Source organism: Hippopotamus amphibius, chromosome 11 (assembly GCF_030028045.1).
Source record: "Hippopotamus amphibius kiboko isolate mHipAmp2 chromosome 11, mHipAmp2.hap2, whole genome shotgun sequence".
Taxonomy (NCBI): domain Eukaryota; kingdom Metazoa; phylum Chordata; class Mammalia; order Artiodactyla; family Hippopotamidae; genus Hippopotamus; species Hippopotamus amphibius.
Genome location: NC_080196.1, coordinates 64,107,983 through 64,125,265, shown reverse-complemented (window position 1 = coordinate 64,125,265; position 17,283 = coordinate 64,107,983). Strand labels below are relative to the sequence as shown.

Here is a 17,283-nt window from a genome sequence, read left to right as displayed (position 1 = left end):
TTTTTCATTTCAGTTATTGTGTTGCATATCTCTGTTTGTTCTTTAATTCTTCTAGGTCTTTGGTAAACTTTTCGATCTTTGCATGCAGTCTTTTTTCAAAGTCCTGGATCATCTTCACCATCATTATTCTGAATTCTTTTTCTGGAAGGGTGCCTATCTCCTCTTCATTTAGTTGTTTTTCTGGGGCTTTATCCTGTCCCTTCATCTGGTACAAAGTCCTCTGCTTTTTCATTTCTCTATCTTTCTGCGGCTGTGGTTTTCAGTTCCACAAGACGAAATACTGCTGATACTGCTTGATACTGCTGTCTGCCCTCTTAACTCGTTTCCTTTTGACAGTGTTTGGTGGGTTGTCAAGCATCCTCCTGGTTCTCAAGCATCTGGTGCTCATGGGTGCTCAGCTAACAGCTCAGCATTGGCTGTTCCCCTGGGAGCAGAAAAGAAGGACTTTGTATGGTGGGGAGCAACAAGAAGGCAGAAAAACTAGCCTCTCGGATCCAAAAGACTTGAAAGAAATCAAACTATTAAACACTACATTAAGTGAAGTGATATCTAGAAAGCCTGAAATCCCTCCAGCAGTCTTATGAGCCAGGGGTCTACGAAAGCTAACAGGAAAAGTTCCACTTGTGGTCAAAAGATAAAGTTTTGTTTTTTGCTTTTTTTCTCTTGGCTGCCAACCTCAGAGAGGTGGTGGTCAAAATGTGGGGTTTGCTGAGGTCACAGATTTCAGGGCCCCCCAAAAAGGCAGCAAAATAGGCTTCAGAAGGGCCAGTAAGGGTTCTGCTCAAAGGATTCCTTCAGGTCCCTTTCCTCGAGGCCACATTTACGAGATCCCTTTCATTCAGGCTTTCTCTCCCATTCTGTTTAAGCTATTGGGTTTCCCTGGAGTTCACTTCATTTTGATATTTCCTGACCATCTAATTCATACTCAGCCCCAGCTGATGAGAAGTATATGCTCAAATTCAGGGGTTTAATAGTGACCATGATAAACAGAAGTATTTTCCATTTACCTAGAAATGTACGGTTGCTAAAGAATTTTTACGCATAGCAGCAACACTCTAAGTAGCTGCACTTTACAGAAAACCGTAAAAATTAGGGCCCAGAGTTTGAATGGCGTGCCCAAAGCCACACAGCTGGGAAGACCTCAGGCTCAGGGAATGTTACCCCAGGCCCAGTGTTCCTTACACCAGGCAGGTTTGCAAACGCTAGTCGGATTCTCTGAGTAGCGCTCAATGGTCCCTTTAGCCAAAGATACTGAATTATAACAATATCTTAACCTCTAGCCTCCTTTTATTTCCCATGGGAAGATGCCTGGGGTTTTCAAAAAAATTGATTGACAAATCCATTTTAGTACACAGCTGACCACAGATGAAGGCTCCTGATACACGGGCCTCAATGGGCACTTCTTTTCGCTCAGTTTGAAAATGCAAGTGCAACTAGCAAGGCCCTGATTTGTCCAGGAGTGTTGTTAGAGAGTGCTTGCAATCTCAAAAGTCACTTTGAACCTGACGCTTTGAGGCAGAGTGATGGTCCGAGTACACTGTAGTGTTGTGGCGATCTTTAGTATTTGCAAAGTTAGGTCTTCAGCTCCTCCTACACTGTTGTCAGTGTTTGGCAGGTTACCCGAGCGTCATCCTGACTCTCCAGCACACTGGATGTATGTGTGGTGGCTTCATCTGAATCAGGGGTCTACACAAGGGAAAAATGACAGTGGCTTCATTGAGGATGCTCACGTAACAAGATGCAGAACCAGCCATTCAGATCAGCAGAGAAGAAATAACGAATGTTTGTTATTATCATACTCTAACCCATTTACACAGATTTATTATTCAATTAAGTATGTACCGTCTTGGAAAGGAGAGAACTTTCTCTAAGGACCTAACACTCTGGATGTGTACATGACCACTGGGAGATTAGGGGTGTGAAGAGAGAGAAGAAGTAAGAAGAAAATGATGGGGTAGGGACTCCCCTGGTGGCGCAGTGGCTAAGAATCCTCCTGCCAATGCAGGGGACATGGGTTCGATCCCTGCTCCTGGATGATCCCACATGCCACGGAGCAACTAAGCCCGTGCGCCACAACTACTGAGCCTGTGTGCCACAACTACTGAAGCCCATGCACCTAGAGCCTGTGCTGCACAAGAGAAGCCACTGCAATGAGAAGCCCGCGCACCACAACAAAGAGTAGCCCCACTCGCCGCAACTAGAGAAAGCCCGCATGCAGCAACGAAGACCCAATGTAGCCAAATAATAAATTAGTTAATTAATTTTAAAACATGATGGGGTACCCCAAAGATGGACTCTCCTTCCTTACTTTTGCTTTGATCTGTTCTGGATAACAAGGTCTGAGCTGTAAGTTGTTCAGATGATCCCTGTTGAAATAGACTGCACGGCCCATCTTGATGAAGTGCAGGTTAAATTACCACCCAGCAGATTGTGAAAAGCGCTTGGAGGTGGAGAGACCTCCTGCCCTGCAGCTCACAGGGTGGTCCCCGGATCAGCAGCAGCAGCATCACCTGGAACAGGGGTCCTCAACCCCTGTGCCGTCAACAGGCTGCAGTCCACCGCCTGCTAGGAACCCGGCCGCACAGCAGGAGGTGAGCAGTGGGCGAACAAGCAGTCACTCCCCATCACTCTCCATCACTCCCCATCACTCCCCATCACTCCTCATCACTCCCCATCACTCCCCATCATTACCACCTGAACCATCCCCCACCCCCTTCCAGCTGTGGAAAAATTGCCTTCCACGCAACGAGTCCCTGGTGCCAAGAAGATCGGAGACCACTGACCTGGAAGTTTTTAGAAAGGTAGACTCTCAGACTCCATCCAAGATCTATCGAAACGTAATCTGAATTTTACCAAGACTGCCAGGTGACTCTTGAACAATGCTTTCAAACTCTACATAGTATCCAAGAGAACAGCAGTCATAAGTTTTCCCCCTTTGTCCCATTCTCCTTGCCAATATCACTGCGTTCACAGCCCTAGGAAGTAATTGATTTGTGTCTGTAAGCGCCTTGGGGGCTGCACTGTGTATCAGAACCCCTGCACCTAGCATGGCGCCTGGGATAAAATAGGTGTATAAGGCAGCACTCAAGAGCTCCGGCTCTGAAGTCCAAAAATCTGAGTTTGAATCCCAGCCCTGCCACCAACCTTAGTTCATGTGCCTATAAGATAGGAATAAAAATAGCACCCCTCATGGGGTTATTGGGAGTAAAGGAGCTGATGAGTGTGACATATGTAGCCCAGCACCTGGTGCATACTTGCTGCATGTAAGTAGTCGCTGTTGTAATGTGCTCAATAAATGTTGAACAAATGAATGAATAGGAACTTCATGTGAAAAAAAAACTTTATGAAGGTCAATACTTGGTGCCCTGTTGCTTCAAATATGTGAAATTGAATTTTAAAATAATATGCAAAGGAAGCCTCAGAGAAGGAAAACGTAGAGTGGGTCAGAATGGATTCATAGGAAAGCATTTGATTTGGAATCAGAAGAGCAGAGTTTGGATCCCAGCTCTGTCCTTTACTAGCTGTGTGATCTTCTACCACACACAAGCTCCCTGAGCCTCAGTTTCTTCACTTGAAGAATGGGACCAATGGTCCTCTTTTTTCTCAGGTTATGCAAAAAAAAAAAAGATTTGTAACTGACAGAGTATCCCTACCTCTCTGCACAGCCCTGGCACCTAGGAGATACCCCATAATGGATGTTTGTTCAGTTGAATTAGAGCATGCCACATCAATGAGATGAAAATTGGATATTAGAATGGACTGTGGCCCTCCAAAACGCAACCCTAACAAGATCTTATTCCCTAGTATTTAATTTCTTGGGGGTAGGGGGTGGTATGATGCAGAAAAGGTCTTTAAAAGCTCCCTGTGGGCAGGTGGCGAGGGAGGAAGATGATAGTGGAAACAAATGAATTGAAAGCTTGGCTCTGCAGCTCAGCCCCAGGTGAGAGTTCCTAAGGAACGATGCAAAGGAGAGAAAAGCCGCTGGCCAAAAGGCAAGCAGAGTGGACCTCTAGCAGTGGAAGAATTATGACTTCAATATCTAGGTGAGATGGTATATGGGAAAGAACTTTGCAGAATTAAGAGCTATAGACATGTATAATTATGGAAAGAAAAGACTTTAAGAAATAGCCCTCTGGATTGAATTCAGTCCAAGGTTGGTTGAATCCGTGGATGTGGAACCCACGGATATGGAAGGCCAACTGCATCATTTTATATAAGGGGCTTGAGCATCTGTAGATTTTTGTATCCATGGGTGGTCCCGGAATCGTATTGTATTTTCTGGAGCCGACTATATTTTCAAGTTGGATATTTTACCCAGATTTATGGTTCATAATAGATTGGTTAGGGGAAAAACAATTATGAAGAAAATGAGCTTCTGCTCTAGAACTTCACTAGGTAATTTACCAGGTGAGTGGAATTCAGCATGAATTTCTCCATCAAATAACAACCCACAAACTTTGACTACTCTGTAAAGCAAACCCCACAGCAGGGACCCCACAGGCAGTGCTGGTTGATGCCACATCAGTGTTCTAAGGGCCACGTGACTCAAACAGGAAACTCGTGGGCAGGGCTATGCAAACATTCCTGCCCATTTTAACAAGTTCTGTCCACTTAGCAACGCTGCTAACAGACTCTGCTGAAACTGTTAGAGTTTGAAAAGATTTCCTCACAGCACAGGTTAGACAATGGTAATCATCCTTTGAGAGAGATCATAGCAACCCTCTTGCCATTGTAAAAGTCTGATTTAGATTTCCCATTGCTTTGCTTATACTTTTAATATATTACTGTATTCCTTCTTTGGGTGGTCAAAGGCATAACAAACTACAGACAGGATACAGGTAAAGTAGGGTTCTAGGGTTTTTTTGTTTGTTTTGTTTTTTTAAGAGAAAGGCATTCATTCATTCATTCATTCTGGCTGCACCAGGTCCTAGTTGTGGCACAAGGGATCTTGATTGCGGCATGTGGACTCTTAGTTGCGGCATGATCTGAGCAGTAAACTTGAACCCTGGTCTCTAAGTGAATCTGATACTGCTCTCTGTGCTGCTTTCCTGCCTTATGAACGTTCGGCTTTTTCATTATCCATCATACTTGTGAGCAAAGAAGCTCTTCCATTCCAACTACTCTGTTTTCAAGGATATCTGGTTTAAAATGGATAAGTGAAAAATAATTATCAAAAATATTTCACGGAAATATGATGAATGTGGTATTTCTCATATGTCATTTGTCACATCATTTTTTAAAATTTGTTTTATACATTAGCACTATGAATATTCTAGAATAGAAAGGTCAGTCTGTCTACTTCTATGGCTCGTAGCAGATGGATAAAGGAGGATTCTTGAAGAGAGAGTTAGGCTCCATTTGTATGAAAAGAGCTGAATTTTTATTTAATCATAAAATACTCTCGGGATTATCTTTTATTTTTATAGAAGCCCAAATCACACGACCATAAGAAGTGTATAACATCATTACCATTCTTAATATATCCCACCCAAATCCCTTTATCAGCCAGCTACAATTTTTCAAAAGCCCTTTAATATGCAACATAGGTCATTTGTGGTCAGCCTTTCTTAAGGCAAGGAATGTGTTGTACCATATTAAATACCCCAAATTCAGTGTAATTTGACCTTTTCTTGCCAGATAACCTCATTTGGGTTTGGTTTCCCTGGTGTGTGCTCAGCTCTTTGCTTCCCGGCAGTCATGTCTGTGGTCCCCTGGGGGAGCTGAACTGGGCAAGCTCTTGGCCTGCCTCTGGTGCCCCTGGGAGGGCCCTGAGCCCAACCAGAGGCCACGAATTGAGGCAGTGCTTTGTAGAGGCAGGGAGCTCTGGAAGGCTGACATCGAGTAGGATCTGTCTAAGGAGTCACCCTCTGTGACCTCCTGCTCATGCTTACAAGCTGCTTTATTCCTAGAAAGCCGTGGACCTCCCACACTAAAGAATGTGATCTACAACTGGAATGATTCAGTATCTCCAAGCAGCCGCCAGGAGTTTGGAATTCAAGATACAGCTCATTCTAAAGATCCAAGGATAGCTGAATCAACTCCTGGGAGGAGAAAACCTAGGTTCAGGTCCCAGTGGTGTTCTCTTCTCGGAAAAGCTGGGAGCAGCTCAGGAGGCAGTAATTCCTGCCTCTTTGCAAGGAGAATGCTTTAACCTTGCACTGAGCAGAAGCCTCATTGGCTAGATACGTAGCATTGAAAAAAGAGAACGCTTCCTTTCAGTGTGGCACGATTGGCAATATTTTTACAACCCTTTTTCCGTTCTGATGTACTCCTTATGTGCCTGTGGTTTTATGGCCAGACAAGGAAGCAGCCTTTTGGGGGGATTTTGCAGCTAGGACAGAAGTTCTGCTGTGCCTCACACATGGGATGCCAGAACTCTGAGTTTGTTCAAAGAAAGAGGATTTGAAATTTCCAGAGGTTGAGGGAAAACAAAATGTGCTTTGTTAAAAGAGTTTGACCATGTCATGATTCTTATCCTAACAAAGATATTTGGTCTTTTCAAGTCAAACAAATCCGACAGACAAGCCAGGAGAAGGCAGCTGGCTTGCGGCCGCTCATTTCTAAGGGGCTGCCTAGTGCTCAAAATGAGAAGAGTTAAGAGTCAATGGGGTCTCTCCTAAGGTGAAGGGAAAGTCTACCAGCTTGTCTTCTTGAGGTGATTACAGTTAGACCCTTATTTACCTGTGTGGCCCAGGTTAGAATGCAGAGCGCCTGCCTTGTCATCAATGAACCACAAAGGATGAAATTCTATTCCTGCAAATAAGAGGTGGGAATTTTGGAAATTTATGGAAAGCATGAACTCAAGAGTATGAGAGATCATTTCCAAAATGCAGAGTGTATCACACTGCCATTTAGAAGTCATTTCTGGTTTTGGGTGTGTGTATTTGTACGAATATTTTGAATTTTAAGTTTGGGAAGGTAAATGTGGGAGAAAGAGGGGATAACAGGAGAGAAGATCCCAAGACAGGCAAGATTGGACAGCAAATGCTTGGCAATGGGTTCTGAATGCTAAAATTGTGAGCAAGAGATTATTTTTCTTGGATCTGCGCAATATGGAGCAAATTCCTGACCACATCTGGCCCATTGCCTTGGGGCTTTTGTACTCTGAAAAGGTGAAAGAGAGAAAGAGAGGAAGAGAGAAAGAGAGGAGGAGGAAGAGAGGGAGAAAGAGAGGGAGAGAGGCAGGGAAGCAAGAAAGGAAGAAGGAAAATTTCTTGCTTAATTCTAGTTGCTGTTCAAAATGTCATTTTTTTTTTAAGTTAAACTTTTTATTTTGAGACAATTATACATTAACATGCAGTTGTAAGAAACAATGCAGAGAGATCTCTGTATCTTCTGCTAAGTTTCCCCCTCAATGGTAAAATCTTGCAACTCTATGTACAAGGTCACAACCGGGTTATTGATATTGATATATGTTCAAGGTACAGAACGTTTCTGTCACCACAAAGGTACCTAGTGGTGTCCTTTTATAATCATACCCTCCTTTCTCCAGCCTTCACTCCCTCCTCAACCCCTGGCAATCACTAATCCATGCTCCATTTCTGTAGTTTTCTAATTTCCAGAATGTTAGATCAATGGAGTCATACAGTATCTAACCTGTGGATTGGCTTTTTTTTTTTTTTTTTCCACTCAATGTAATTCTCTGGAGATTCATCCAGGATTTAGCAGGTATCAATGGTTGTTTCTTTTTTTATTGATGAGTAGCCTTCCATGGTATGGATGTAAGTTTGTTTAACCATTAACCTGTCAAAGGACATCTGGGTTGTCTCAGTGTTGGCGACTCTGCATAAATCTGCTGATAAAGAGTTTTAATTCTGGAAAAATGCCAAGAGCACCACCGGTGGGTTGTATGGTAGTTGCATGTTTCATTTTTGGTTTGGTTTGGTTTTGCTTTTTACAACAGTCAAATGTTTTCTAGGGTAGCTGAACCATTTTATATTCTCACAAGCAATATATGAATGGTCTAGTTTCTTCTCATCCTCATCAGAATTTCAGATTGTTACTGTTTCTTATTTTAGCCATTCTAATAAGTGTCTAGTGATAGCTTATTATGGTTTTATTTTTTTTTTTTCACTTACCTAATGGCTAATGATGTTGAATATCATTTCATGGGCTCATCTGCTAAGTGTATATCCTCCTCAGTGTCTTTTGCACGTTTCCTAATTGCTTGGGTTTTTAACCAAGTTTTGAGAGTTCTTAACTTATTCTAGATACTTGTCCTTTGTCAGATATGTGGTCTGCAAGTATTTTCTCCTAGTTTGTATTATACTTACATCTGCTTCACATGGACAACAGTTCTTAATTTTGATGAAGTCCAATTTATCAATTTTTCCCTGGGGGACTTCCCTGGTGGCACAGTGGTTAAGAATCCACCTGCCAATGCAGGGGACACGGGTTCAAGCCCTGATCCAGGAAGATCCCACGTGCCGAGGAGCAATTAAGCCCATGCGCCACAACTACTGAGCTTGTGCTCTAGAGCCCACGTTCCGCAACTACTGAAGCCTGTGTGCCACAACTACTGAACCTGCGTGCCTAGAGCCTGTGCTCCGCAGCAAGAGAAGCCACCGCAATGAGAAGCCTGCACACCGCAAGGAAGAGTATCCCCAGCTAGCTGCAACTAGAGAAAGCCCACGTGCAGCAACGAATACCCAACGCAGCCAAAATAAAAAAATAAATAATAAATCTTAAAAAAAATTTTTTTTTCCTTGTGTGGATTGTGGGTTTTTTTTGTCAAAAACTTAAGAAGGTGAAACTCTTTGCCCGACCCTAGATCCCAAAGATTTTCTCCTAATTTTTTCTGAAAGTTTCCTAGTTCTGCCTTTCACATTTACATAGTGATTAATTTTGAGTACGGCTTTTTAAAAAGTGTGAAACTTATAGACAATAACTTCTCAACTTATGGCAGACAGCACAGAAAAAACTGCCTCACCTGCTGGGGACCCTAGACCTCCACCCTCACAACGCCATGCGTTATTGAGCACCTGCTATATCCCAGGAGTGGCCCAAGAGCTCTCCCAGTGTTTCACATCAGTGGCAAAGGCCTGATTTTAAAAGTGGTGCCTTGTGGACAAAACAGCAGAGTCTATCCAACTCAATTAGAACTTGTTACTCTAGTTGCATGGTATTGGGAAACTGCTCCACTGCTTTGCGCCTCAGTTTTTTATTTGTAATAAGATGGTTTTGAGGATTAAATCAGATAAAATATGTCAAATGACTTGTGCAGGAGTGTTCAATAAATGGTCTCATTCTTCTCCAAACTGATCCATCGCAGCTGTTGAAAAATTAGCAATGGGCTGTTGTTGTCAGAATAGAAAAAGGCCAGTTGTATACAGCTGACCCTGAATTTTCTAAGGGCTAATTATCTGGTTTATAGATAAACTAAGAACCTCATGCTCTTGCTTCCTAACTTGGTAGCCAGCACTTCGCCTAGTAATGTAGCTACTGGTACTAGTTAAATAAAGAGGGCAAATGAAAATTTTATTCTGTTTCAGTTACAATATCTCGAAGATGGGAAGACCTAGGAAAAGAAACTGACATGGATGGGAACAGATTTTTTTAAACCTGATTTTTTTTAGTTTTATCAACTCATTAAATTACAGAAAAAGTGTGAAATACTCCTAAAATTTAATTCTGTAAAATATTTGAAGAAATGCTATCTGTTCTAGCTGAAGGAAAAAAATTGTCAGCTCACCTGAGGTCGGTTCTTGAAACCATTCACGTGAAATTTTCGGATTTTTATACAAGCCCAATTCTGTGAATTACATTTGAACTCCCTTGTTGAGTGGTGTAACACTGAAAATTTAGCTATCGCCTTTCTTTTTTCAGCACTTACTGTCAACTACCATTGGCATTTGCCACCTACCTCTACAAAGATTAAATCATGTGCTGCTACAGCTGCTCATGCCAACACCCCCCTGAGAGGAGTTGAGGATGGAGAGCTGACATGAGGCACTCTGTGCTCTGTGGAAAACTGGCAGAACAGGTCTTTAGACAGTCAGATATTTTTAGGAGACAACCTTATGGGCCCAATTCTTGTATCTCCTCATAGCTAGAAAAACACTAAAATCCTTCATGGTGATGACTGGTCCCCATGACTAGCCAGCACAAGACGAGCAGAAACCTTCTGTAAACAATTGGTGCTTGATTGCATCTTTTCCCCTTTCACCAAAATCACATATATATGGATCTTCCCACCTACCTCTTTGAAACAGTTTCTCAGAGCTATCTGGAATAGAGCTGTCTCCCGGGCTGCAGTCCTCATTTTGTCCCAGATAAAACTTAACTCGCAACTCTCACATTGTGCGTTTTTTCAAGTCGACATTACCATTTTGTTATTTGCATTTTTTTCCTTTCATCCTCTCTTCTTTCTCTTATTTAAAGAAAAAATTGTAAAATGCCTCCCTCTTCCCTTTCTTAAAATCTTTGTCCCAGTGACATCTCCAGAACTATGTCTGGGATTAATCACATTGTGTTGGATCTGCCACAAATATTTTATTTTTATACAATTTGATTTTAAACTAAACAAGCACTAAAGGCATTTCTGAAATGGCCACATACAGAAAACACAGAAGAGCCATGTACAGGGTGAGGGCTTAGGTGGCAGGTGGAGAGCGGTCATTTCTAGTCTGTTTCTTGGAGACGGTGGGAAGACCACTAAGGCTCATGCACATCTGCATCTCGGGTTCTTTCTAGCAGCATCTACTTGAACCACAAGCAGCGCCCCCACCCCGTTACCATCCACCCCACCTCCAACCTGGGACCCTCAAAACCCAGAGCTTACACGCATTTCTCAGCCTTTGGAATTGGACCTGTCCATCAATTTACTGTCTTATCATTTAGTCAGAGCGTGTTTTGCAGATAAATAGCAAATTCACATAAAGAAAGTAAATAATTCCTTGATGCTGTATATATTTTGAAGTTTGATCCTGGCATTGTTTATAATGGTTTTCCTGTTAAAATTAAACACATCTTTTAACTAGAAGAATAAGCCTGTGTTGATACTAGATGTAAAATCTGCAAATTAACCCCACTCTGGGCAAGTCAATACTTTAGTTGGTGTTGGCATTTCATACCTCACTGGGGCACTGGTTCCTCAGATTATCTGCAAACACATAATTCTCATCACATCAGGCTTTGACGGGGCGGTGGGGGGAGGTAAAAAAGTTCTCTTCATAGGACTGACATTATATAAATACTCTCAAACTATGATTAATTAACCCAAGAACTGATATAATAATGTAGTTGAGAACCCTCTTGTTTGGCTGACTTTCTCGCACATGATAAAATCGACTGAATTTGGATATTTTGTGCTTTTGAGTTTTCACTTCTATTGCTGGCCACACCCAATGAACTAAATTATAACTCTTTGCTCCTATATTTTCATCACATAAATACTTTTTTCTTTTTTTTCTTTTCACTTTTACTATCCCAGTATCCCGTTTCTCAGAGGAACATTTCATCTCGACAGCCAGGGAGAGAGCCTGGATGCTCAAGGTAAGATCCCCAGCATAAATTATGTTGCACGACTGCCTGTTGACAGATTAAATTGGAGTGCATGTTATTAATGCCTTCCTCTGTAACAAATTCATTTTCAAAATTCCATTATACCATTAAAGCAAGTACTCAAGTAAACATGCTTCGCTAAAACATTATTTTTCAAACTACATTCCATTTTCCGTGTGTACTAAGCGGTGATTAACTGTTATCAGCAATTCCTCTAAAAATGCTCAAGCCAGTTAAAGTTTATTTTTGGAGATCTTATTGGTGAGAAGTGAAGTGAGAGAATATCAAGATATAGTCAAATGACCTCACAACATTTCTAATTATGAAGAAAGGATTATTTGTTAAAAAATCCAGGCAACTGCTCTGTTGACTTTAGAATAGAGATGGGCATCTTAAAGGAGATGAAAGCTCCAAAAGCCTCATTTTTTCAGTTTGGGATTTGTGTTTGCGACACAATCATTTGACCTTCTGTTATTTCCCACTGGTGCTCTAATATTCCAGGAACTCCCTAGAACAAAGGAACGATTAACTGAAATTCCACCAGATGGCAATATTCGGAAAGCCATCCAGAGAGGTTTCAACGCTATGAGCTATTTTTGTTCACACAGAATAGTCTCACAAAGTGTCATGTCCTAGATTTCAGTAAAGGTGCTCTAAACATCTTTTGTTTTACTTTTTGCCCACAGCATTGAAATTTTTACTAGGGGAAAAATAGGTGTGTGGGGGGTATATGTTGTTTTCTTTTGTTTATCATTCTGGGAAGGATAACATTAGAAACTTCATTCTTCAATAATTCACCAAACAGTGTTGAGTATTAAAAGCTCGTCAGTGGGTAATATAGCATCCTTGTCTTGGGGTCTCTTTGTGATCAATCTTGTGGTTGATGGTCATTTTTAAATAAATTATTCAAGATGAGAAACTGAAAATTCTTACTAAGAGTAGAATTTTAAGGCGTTGCCTAGATATTAAACCAAGTAAAATTTATAGGTATGAAATTCTTATTTGTAATGATTTGAAATAATTAAGGTTTATTTAAATAGGATGAGTAAACTTTGCCCCTTTTGCTCTGATGAAAGTAGAGATGCTGTTTGTACCCTGAGTGGTACCCAAACAGCTGCACGCTTCAAGAACCAGAACTGGCCCTAGGACAGAGATGGAACAGAGGGAAGGAAGTAGAAAGGCATCCAAGGGCAATTGAAATAGCAAGAACCAATAAGAGGAGCCGAGCGAGCTCTCTGTGTGCACATGAAAGCAGTCCCTGAACAGAACCCTCTGACACTGTTGGTGGGAATGGAAGTGGCTGCACTGTGGAAAACAGTATGAAGGTTCCTCAGAAAACTAAAAATGGAAGTACCATATGATCTAGCAATCCCACTCCTGGGCATATATCCAGACAAAATTATAATTCAAAAAGATACCAACACCCCTATTTTCATAGCAGCACTGTTTACAATAGCTAAGACATGGAAGCAACCTAAATGTCTATCAACAGTTGAATGGATAAAGGTGTGGTACTTACTATAATATACTATGGAATACTACTCAGCCATAAAAAGAATGAAATAGGGCTTCCTAGGTGGCGCAGTGGTTAAGAATCCACCTGCCAATGCAGAGGTCACGGGTTCGATCCCAGCTCCAGGAAGATCCCACATGCCGCGGAGCAACTAAGCCCGTGTGCCAAAAAAAAAAAAAAAGAATGAAATAATGTCATTTGCACCAACACAGATGCAACTAGAGATTATCATACTAAGTGAAGTAAGTCAGAAAGAGAAAGATAAATACCATATGATATCACTTATGTGTGGAATCTCAGCTATGACACAAATGAACCTATTTATGAAACAGAAACAGCCTCGTGGATATAGAGAACAGACTTGCCAAGAGGGAGGGGGTGGAGGAGGGGTGGAGTCGGAGGTTGGGGTTAGCAGATGTAAGCTATTACATATAGAATGGATAAACAAGGTCCTACTGTATAGCATGAGGAACTGTATACAACATCCTATGATAAACCATAATGCAAAAGAATATTTTTTAAAAAGAATGTGTATATATATGTGTGTGTGTGTATAACTGAATCACTTTGCTGTAGAGCAGAAATTAACACAACATTGTAAATCAACTATACTTCATTTAAAAAAAAAGAAAAGCAGTCCCTGGACAGAACCCTCTGACACTGTTGGTGGGAATGGAAGTGGCTGCACTGTGGAAAACAGTATGAAGGTTCCTCAGAAAACTGAAAATAGAAGTACCATATGATCTAGCAGTCCCACTCCTGGGCATATATCCAGACAAAATTATAATTCAAAAAGATACCAACACCCCTATTTTCATAGCAGCACTGTTTACAATAGCTAAGACATGGAAGCAACCTAAATGTCTATCAACAGTTGAATGGATAAAGGTGTGGTACTTACTATAATATACTATGGAATACTACTCAGCCATAAAAAGAATGAAATAATGCCATTTGCACCAACACAGATGCAACTAGAGATTATCATACTAAGTGAAGTAAGTCAGAAAGAGAAAGATAAATACCATATGATATCACTTATGTGTGGAATCTCAGCTATGACACAAATGAACCTATTTATGAAACAGAAACAGCCTCGTGGATATAGAGAACAGACTTGCCAAGAGGGAGGGGGTGGAGGAGGGGTGGAGTCGGAGGTTGGGGTTAGCAGATATAAGCTATTACATATAGAATGGATAAACAAGGTCCTACTGTATAGCATGAGGAACTATATACAACATCCTATGATAAACCATAATGCAAAAGAATATTTTTTAAAAAGAATGTGTATATATATGTGTGTGTGTGTATAACCGAATCACTTTGCTGTACAGCAGAAATTAACACAACATTGTAAATCAACTGTACTTCATTTAAAAAAAAAGAAAAGCAGTCCCTGGACAGGCCCTGAGCGCCCTTTGAAACCCACGCTCGTGCCCTAGGAGGGGCCCAATAGATCTGGTGTCCAGGACAGTCCTAGTTACCTTCTGTTGTCCTGGAATATCCTCTACTTAGCACCCCCTTTCGCCCTCAAAATCCTGTTTGGATAATGGGGTGATTGTATAATTTATCTGCCAAGCTGGCATGTTTAAAGAAAAAGTAATAGAAAAAGATGGCCTAGTACCTAAATTGGGCATCTCTGTATAAACCTGCTTACACATCTGTGGCTGCAGGACAAATTCTTTTTCTGTAAAGAGCCACATAGTAAATATTTTTCTGCTTTGTGGATTGTACAGTCTCTGTCACAACTATTCAATTCATTGCAGTGTGAAAACATAAAGTAAATGAATGGGTTTGGCTGGGTTCCAGTAAAACTTTATTTACGAAAATCAGGCAGCCAGCGGCATTTGCCTGGCAGGGTGTACCGCCTTGTCTGAGATAATAGACAGTAAGTGGACAGGAGATGGTGGAGAACCAAGAAGACAGCAGCCCTTCATTCTTCTCCCTTCTCTTCATATCCCTTCTGGGTTGCAGCCTCCTCATTTAACCCTCTCAGAAACTACTATTAATAGTTTCCTTGAGTGAGCGATTTCATCATCAGTTATGTGGTTCCTGAGATTCCTTTTCTAGGCCTGACTCTTGCTTCTCATCCAAATCTGTTTCTACACCTGCGCACCATGCCTGTGCCTTGTACCTCATGACACAGAATAGAATCCCTACTCAGGTATCACTTGAGTCCTAGAGTTAAATACTAGAGCCATAGCTATTAGCAAACATTTTAATTTATGCTTTGGTCCTCACGATTTAGTTATTTAAACTGTCTATGGGAATACAGCCACATTAAGGAAAGATTAATGTTGATGCTACCAAATTTTTATTATAAAAATAATAAATCTAAAGGAAACTTTGGGGGAAAAAAAGAGAATCACCTATAACAACACCATCCCAAAACAACTATTTTTCTTTGGGTGGGTTTTTTTTTTTTTTTTTTTTTTGCGTATTTGCTATTCCCATAAGGATTCCTGTTTTTCTACAGCGGATAACTTAGCACATGTGAATTTTGTGTTTTATTTGGCATCAGTCACAAGCATCTTTCATGAGTGATCAGAACTATCATTAGAATAGTATTGTGTTGTATCAATGTGCTGTAATATCTTCTAATTTTTCACTAAAAAAATGCTATACTAAATTTTTTTGTAGATTTTGTTATTGTTTTGGTTAGTGTAGTTCAGTTTGTGGGTTGTTTTGTTTTGGTTTGGTTTGGTTTGGTTTTATTTCCTTCAGGCAAAATCCCAGAAGTAAGATTATTATCCAAGGATAGGACCATTTTTATGACTTTTAATCTAGTTTACCACACCTTTTCTTAAAAGATTTGGAGCACTTTACAAGTGTTGCAGTTTGAGAGTATTAGCAGCCTCATCAGAACTTTATGAGAACTAGCACTTAATTTATTCAATATTTATTGAATGTCTTCTAATATGTAAAGAACTGTGACAATTACTTTGGTGAGTGTATACATCTGTAAACATATATGTGTGAATATATAAATGATGTGCTCCTTCCACAAACCTTTATTGAGGGCCTATTATGAACTGTGCATTGTCGGATTTTAATGGTGAGCAGAAGATAGCTTTTGCCTGAGTTTGACCTTACTGGGGAGCTAAGATACACACATAAATAACTGTAAGAAAATATACAAAATGAGACACACTGTAGGAGAAATACAGTTAAAGTATGATGGGAGTTTGGGAGAAGTTGGGGGAGGTAGAGGTAGCATCTGAGCCAAACTTTGAAAGTAAATTGGATTGGGATGCTTGGAGGTGGTGAGATTTGCCCTTCTTTCCATAAGCACGTCCTGATTGCCAGCTACATGCCAAGTCCTCTGCTACAAGGTAGGGGTAAAAGGGAAACAGAACTCCTAAACTTCACTCTCTAGTGGAGTAGACAGCATTTACACAAAATTATAAGTGTGATCAGGGGGATGGCTCGTCCAGCAGAGGATACGTGGAGGTAGGGATGAAACCAGGGTTTTCTTTGAAGAGGAGCTTTTCCCTGGCTCCTCTTTTGGCACTGTCTTCATCATCAGTTATTGTGTCAGTATCTGTGGGAGATTTGCTCCTGGAAGTTTGAAGGTGATTCTAGCTGTTACTGACCAACATTCCAATTAAAACTGGCCTGCATTTACAGTTGATCACCCCCAGTGAGTATAGTCACTGAGAATGCACAGAGCCTAGGGCTGGGACCAGTGAGACCTACATCCCAGCCCTCAGCAGCTGTTGAACAAAGCAAAGCGCTAAGAAGTACAGGGTTTCATGTGTGTTTTGTTTTCTAATAGCTAGAAGGAACCTCAGTAATAATCTATTCCACCTCACTCACCTGACAGATGAACGTTCTTGGGTGAAGAGAGTTGGGTGACTAGCCTAGTCTAGTGGCAGACATGTGGTGACAAAGCCATGGCACTGGAACCCTGGCTTTGACGCTCACGTGCTCGTGTTGCATATTCACTGTAATTTCTTCTGCCTCATCTACACCACAGGGGTTAAAAGCACTAAAAAATGTTAGCCTAAGCATTCCTTGTGCCTGTGGAAGCAATATGTGTTTTACTCACCTTGGACCATAGCAAAAAATAATTTTAATTTAAATATTTTTAATTTGAAAATATTTTTAATTTTCATTTTCATAGTAATGAATAGTGGTAAAAAGAGAGGGAAACTTGGAACAAATTCCTACATCTGTCATTTACCTCCCTTAGGTTCTGGGCAAATAACTTGATCTCACTGAGTTTTTACATCCTGAGTTTGTTGTGCGAATAATTGGCAGTAACGTAA

The 17,283-nt window shown here is 41.0% G+C and overlaps 1 protein-coding gene across 3 annotated transcripts in view; it reads left to right on the top strand.

Moving 5' to 3' along the window:
* The window catches only part of MAPRE2 (microtubule associated protein RP/EB family member 2), a 152,434-nt gene that overhangs the window by 15,076 nt on the left and 120,075 nt on the right, over positions 1-17,283 (top strand). For all 3 annotated transcript variants that reach the window (XM_057699705.1, XM_057699703.1, XM_057699704.1), the window contains exon 2: positions 11,432-11,493. Coding sequence is in view for 1 of the 3 variants with exons in the window: in XM_057699703.1 (XP_057555686.1) it covers positions 11,432-11,493 (62 nt within the window). In the remaining 2 variants the exon portion in view is untranslated. The remainder of the gene's footprint in view (positions 1-11,431; positions 11,494-17,283) is intronic.